General features: G+C 38.5%; 1 protein-coding gene across 2 annotated transcripts; it reads left to right on the forward strand.

The window, feature by feature from the left end:
- Positions 1-304: 304 nt before the first annotated feature.
- On the forward strand, positions 305-5,266 carry pnpla4 (patatin-like phospholipase domain containing 4). 2 transcript variants are annotated; one of them, XM_072434235.1, is made up of 7 exons: positions 305-440; positions 1,113-1,306; positions 1,624-1,718; positions 3,108-3,243; positions 3,325-3,390; positions 4,496-4,648; positions 5,043-5,266. In XM_072434235.1, the coding sequence occupies exons 2-7, from the start codon at positions 1,115-1,117 to the stop codon at positions 5,172-5,174; spliced, it is 774 nt and encodes a 257-aa protein (XP_072290336.1). In that variant the 5' UTR covers positions 305-440; positions 1,113-1,114; the 3' UTR covers positions 5,175-5,266. The 2 variants fall into 2 exon arrangements, with proteins under 2 accessions (XP_072290336.1, XP_072290329.1); XM_072434228.1 differs by lacking the exon at positions 305-440 and having other exon boundaries at positions 1,093-1,306.
- The last annotated feature ends 886 nt before the right edge of the window (positions 5,267-6,152 follow it).

Below are 6,152 nucleotides of genomic sequence, written 5' to 3' on the forward strand. Positions count from 1 at the left end.
ATCTGAGCTAACTTTTATATCTCTTATATGTTTTGTATCAGAACATGGCAGAGTCCGGCCAAATTTCTCTTGGGTCAACCGTGTAACAGTGATGCTTTTTTCACCAATGGTACAGACTACTGTAATAAAGCCCATTGACTAAAGCCCTGCTCTCTGGTCTTTTTGTTTGTTTGTTTGCTCTCTGGTCTTCCCGTGGGTCTTGTGCATAGATAGTACGTCACTGCCGCTTTTATTGTGAAAGTTAGACAGATGTACCTGAGCTGTCTGTTTCCGGTTTGATAAATGTAAACAAACGCAGCACATGAAGCCTGCGCGTAAAACACTCTTTATATTCATCTAACAGAAAAAGCACGCAATATCACGCAATTTTAACATTCGCCCGTAAGTTATAATCATGAGTCAAAGGGGGATTTTATAATAAAGTCGTTAAAAAGGCTCCGGTAAGTCCAGATTTGTCATTTTTGTTCTTGCTCAAAGTCAGACAGCGTCGTTGGCAAAAACAGCTTGAGGTGAATACAAATTAATCTGTTTTGGAATATTTAACTGCGCTTGTATTGTTCAAGTAAACCAAGCAATCTACATAGCTTTAAACACAGTATTGCGTACCTTGACCTTGCAAAAATGTACGATTGTATTCATACAATGAACGGTTATAAATCGGTTATCTTGACAATCTTTGAATGGATCCTAAATATTCAGCAAAAAAAGTTTAAGTATTTTTCACAATCCTAAAATAGTAATAGTGAGTATGTGTCCCCAAACCCTTTCACATCTCAGATTTAGTCTTTGCTTGAACCCGTTTTTTGATTCCCACCTCAGTCCAGATTCATTTAGATTTTTCCCTAGTTTGATTGGACTTCAATTTCGTGTTGATTTATATTTCTGATTTGAAATAGAATAAAGAATGCACTTTCACAAATATTCATTATCTAGAAGCCATCATTCTACATATTTAGCTCTTTATGTGGTTATTAAACAATATAACTAATTGATTTGTTGTTTAATAAAAAAAAAGAATTGTGGACTAGTTCACTATAACCATATTAAGTATATTACCATTATATGAGAAATCCTTACATGTCTTACCTCCTCTCCTCTGGGTCCAAACGCAGTGATGTCTGTGGTAAATTTGTCCTTCGCGGCCTGTGGGTTCATGGGCATCTACCACCTCGGAGCTGTGAATGCATTCTTCAAACACTGCCCTAGAATCAAAGCCTCTTCTGGGGATTGTCCCGCGGCGTGTGCTGGGGCATCAGCCGGAGCTCTGGTGGCTGCCATAGTCATCACTGCACCACATAAACTAGAGGTAAAGTCTCTCTTTCTTATAGATGGAGCAGGAGCAATTTTTATGTGTCATTCTAAGTTATTTTCACAAGAAATCTCAAAAAGGAAAATACACAAATTACCATAAAACTAGTGACAAGGTCCATATTCCCGCTGTATTATCCAAACACATCATTTACAGATCAGCTGGAGACATTTGACCTGCTTCATCTCTGTTAAACACTGCACAACAATAAGAGCACGGGAGGGTATTTGACACAGGGCTCAAGGAAGAGCGGACCTTCCACCTGAAAAGTGACATTGTGTACCTCTAAAATTGTAATTTTTCTTCTTTTGCAGGAGTGTATAGAGTTTACATACTCGTTCGCCCACAGTGTGCGGAAACGGCCTTTAGGAGCCGTGACTCCGGGATTCGAATTCATGCTAAAACTACGGTAATTAACTTTTTCATTTGATTTTTTTTTTTCCTATGAAATAAGGTGAGGTAATGGCAGTGGTAACCCAAATTGAATCGTCCTTTAACATTTTACATCCCTAGTTTAGTTCAAGTAAAGTCCTAGTTTAGTACATGTATCCAGATTTTGCCCCGGTTTAGTATAAGTTTAATTGCACTCTAGTTATAATTAACTTCCTACTTCAATCTTGATTTTTCTATTTTTTTTGTATTTTTTTCTTCATGCTTTAGTCCTGATTTAGTCCCCACGTTAGTCTTGGTTTTATCCCTGCTTTAGTCCTATTTTACTCCTCGTTTACTTCCAGTTTTGTCCTGGTTTAGTCCCAACCTAGTTTAGTCCTAGAAGTCCTAGAGTCCTAGTCTTGGTTTAGTCGGTTCTGTCCCAAATTGAGTCCTGGTTCAGTCCTGGTTTAGTCCCTGTATTATGTGTGCATAGATGACTCAAAAGCAGTTGAATTAGAAAAGCTTTGACCTTCAGAGTCCTTGGTTTGTCTGCTCAGTTCATAAAATATGCAGCTTAATAATTACCTCGAGCCGTAAACAAGAGCAAGATTGGACAACTTTATGAGCTCATTCCATTTTATCTCCAACAGCACGACTGAAGTGGACCAAAGCCACACCAGAAACGTGCCGTAAAGGGCTTCAGTCTATATTCTATTGCATTGTTATCAGGTGATCTCTTAGTAAATGAAAGGTGAGAGGAAAAGGTGCTGCAACAGTAGGTCCTATGTTTTACATCAGGCTTTCAAACACACTGTAGTATTTGAATTTATGGTATGTTGGATGCGCTCCTACAGTAGACTCTAATTTGTTTCATATAAAGGCTGGCACAAGGATGAGACAGGCGGAAAAATTTATGCAAATACAACGCAATGTCGCCAAGAGGACAACCAGTCCGTGACCACCTTTTGTACCGACATGTTACAGTAATAGGTTGTGTTCACGTTCTACAATTCAATGGTCATTTCTGCAGATGGCTTGGGATTTGGGATTGGCTTAAAAAAAGTGCCACATTAATCGTATTGCTTAAAAGGCCTTCAGTCCACAACAATCACTTCTTTGGGTCTGAATAATGGCACCACTTACTGAAGCTATTTTGAAAACGTAATTTCACCTTTGTTTATGTACACTGGCAAAAGATGTTGGACTTTGTGCCAGATTTTGTTTCATGGGAATAGGCCCAGTAATTAGAGATATGAACCATAAACAAGGTCAATACATCTGCAATCTGACAGTTGAACAAATGTTATCACTAAATTATGTTAAATGGGACCACTCCTGGACGAATGAGGAATTACACCGACGTGTCAACTTCACATCGGCGTAAATATTGACACTAGTTATGTTGCTCTTTCTTTCTTTCTCACAGTGAGGGTATAGACAACATCCTCCCCTCTGACGCCCACAACAGTGCAAACGATCGCCTCTTCATCTCCCTCACTCACTCCAAAACCGGGAAGAACCAAATTGTCTCCAAATACAACTCCAGAGAAGAGCTACTCAAGGTATCTCTCTGGTGCCATCTTTCTTTATCCCATTGTGTTCGATTTAAATCATTGATTAAATGTACTTGTTTGTTCCTCTAGGCTCTCCTGGCCAGTAGCTTTGTCCCATTTTATGCTGGATTTAAGCCAGTAGAGTTCAGAGGAGAGGTAAGCAGTCGTAGCATAGTCGTAATAGTAGCAGCAACACCTGATTTAATACTTAATACTGGTTTTGTCCTTGGTTTATTTTATGTTGTAAAAGCACATAAACCAGTTTAATCCAAGCTTTTGATCTAGGTTTTCTCATAGTTCAGGCCCCTATTCCCGGTTTTGTTCTTTGTTTAGTTGCATTTTTTTAAAATTCTGGTTTAGTCCTAGTTAATCCCAATTTTAGTCCTCGTTTATTTCAATGTTCTTCTTAGTAGGGTTGTGCAAATAATACAATTTCAATCAAGATTCAATGTTTCAAATGGTCAATGATCACCTTGGGTCTATTAATGGAGAGGTATATAGCCGAAAGCATGTGTTTGGAGCAGAGTTCAGACTTTGGCGGAAGCAATTTCGCAATGCTGTGTTTGAATTAAGATTAAAATCCAAATGGAATTGCAAATTGGGACTGATCAGAATGAGATGTTTTTTTTGCCATATTGCTCAGCCCTTTCATAATACACAACAAACAGACCAACACGCTCCACTCTCCACCCTTCTGCCAGAATACATTTTACAACGTACAGTTATGATGCAAAATTACAAATAAGTGCAAGTTGGAGAGGGCCCTCATTCATCCAGGAGCGATCTACTGCAGAAAAAGCCCCAAAGGCAGTCATTTGGTCAGGCTGAAAAATTACTTGTCACGATGAAGCCCTTGAAACTCCACCCACAACGTACACACAAAATGTGATTCAAGGATGGGGAGTCACACAGTCACACATATACTGTTTGCACTGCAAGGCGTAAGGTGCTATACAAATCCTATTATTAGTCATTAATCAACCAATCCGTAAAATAAATAAATTGAAATGATGTTTTTGTCTATGGAATGCCCAGCACTGTCAATAAACAGAAAAATAAATGCAATGGCAATAAGGTTACTGTCACATGCAGTTGTTTAAGCTGCTGGGGACAATGGCATAATAATAATAATGCAGTTCTTCTTGTTTCCCCACAAATGATTTATAATTTTACACTACAAAGACCAAGGTGTCCAGAAGCTGTTCAAAAATGCTGAATAATGCACCAGATCTTGTAAATGTAACTCCCTCTCTCTGTTCAGCGGTGGGTGGACGGAGGCTTCACTGACAGTTTGCCCATTCTTCCTTTCGGTCGCACCATCACAGTCTCTCCTTTCTCTGGACCGCATGATGTGTGTCCCGTCCACAGGGGGCGCTCTCACAGACACCTGCACCTGGCCAACATGAAGGTTATGGTGCGTATTGGACTGTCAATATGGTTCTGTTTGATATTTAGTCTAATCCGGGTTTAGTTCTATCTTAATGCTGGTTTTGTCCTAGTACAGTCTAAGTCAATACCTCATTTTGGTTTAATCCTACTTTAGTCCTAGTTCTTTCTTAATGTAGTCCTAGTTCAGTCCTGTTTTGTCCTGGTTCAATATTTATGTAGTGTTCTGGTTTATTTCTCGTTAAATCTTAGTTTAGTCCTGCTTCAGTCTTGGTTTAGTGCTAGTTTAGTCCTGGTTCAGTCCCACTTATGTCCTTGGTTTATTCCACGTCTCACCCACCCCAAGTCCTCTTTCATTCGGATTGAGACGAGTGATGCAAGACCAGAAAAACAATGTTTTTTTTTCTCTCTTTTTTCGTCAGTTTTCTTTGGAGAACATCAAACGTCTGAACCGCGCTCTGTTCCCTCCGACTGAAGCACAAATGGAGAGGTTTTATCAAGAAGGATTCAATGACGCACTTCGGTTCATGCACAGAGAGGACTGGGCCAGCTGACCAAGATATAAGAAGTTTGGACCCGGTTTATACCTGGTTTATATTGAGCGGTTTTGGAGCATGTTTGGAACTGTTTTTTACTTGATACTTTACTCATAATGTTGAGTTAAGGAGAGGCATTTGTTTAAATAAATGTATTTTTTTTTTTTAATGACCATGTATTTTATTCTGTGAATTATAATTTAAGTTATTTTAAGTTAAAATGTAATATAATAAATTAATCAATTTAAAACTGCTTTTCAGTGTTTTGTAATTTGTTAGTATTTTGATTAAACCATTTGACATTGTAGACCCCTTTTAGCCATACATCTCCATTTCGAAAAAAATAATTTGACCCTAATACTTTTGCCATTATAGTTTAGGCTTGAGATCGATTAAACATTTCTTAACTGAATATTCCATTTGGTTTAGTTCTTATCCATCCTGCCCATTTTTACTCCACGTAAACATTAGATCACAGAATGATTATTGAATAGCTGTTCCCTTTTTAGTCTCATTTTAGTCTAGTCCCGGTGTATTCTGGTTAATCTAGTCTCCGATCAAAAACAATCGCTTCCTTTTCGATCCCTCTGTGGTCTTCCTTGTCTTTCACATCTATTTTATTTTCCTCGAGGGGAAAAACTTTCTGAAAGATTCTCACGTTTCTTCACTGCAGGAAATCAAATTGGAAATCCCGTACCAAAAAAGGGGAAATATTCAGATCAGAGAAGGCAGCATCTCTAGGTACCAGCGGCGTAAGAGACTAAATGTAAAGAGGGCATTTAAAGAGGGAAAGTGTGTGTTTAGTTCTGGTTTAGGATATGAAATAGTCCTGGTTTAGACCTGGTGTAGATCTCATTTTAATCATGGTTCAGTGTCTGAAATAGTGCTGATTTTTAGTTCTTTACTCCTGATTTAGTTCTACAATATTACTGGTTTTGGTTTGGTTTCATTTTAGTTCAAGTCCTGGTCTAGTCTTACTGTTCACCTGGTTTACTC

Source organism: Eucyclogobius newberryi, unplaced genomic scaffold (assembly GCF_026437365.1).
Source record: "Eucyclogobius newberryi isolate DKJ021-1_F unplaced genomic scaffold, fEucNew1.0.hap1 SCAF_1, whole genome shotgun sequence".
Classification (NCBI taxonomy): domain Eukaryota; kingdom Metazoa; phylum Chordata; class Actinopteri; order Gobiiformes; family Gobiidae; genus Eucyclogobius; species Eucyclogobius newberryi.

Coding starts and splice junctions, on each gene's coding strand:
- pnpla4 (XM_072434235.1), top strand. CDS start 1,115: ATGTCTGTGGTAAATTTGTCCTTCGCGGCCTGTGGGTTCATGGGCATC. Junction 1,307..1,623: donor CTGCACCACATAAACTAGAG/GTAAAGTCTCTC, acceptor CTTCTTTTGCAG/GAGTGTATAGAGTTTACATA. Junction 3,244..3,324: donor CCAGAGAAGAGCTACTCAAG/GTATCTCTCTGG, acceptor TTGTTCCTCTAG/GCTCTCCTGGCCAGTAGCTT.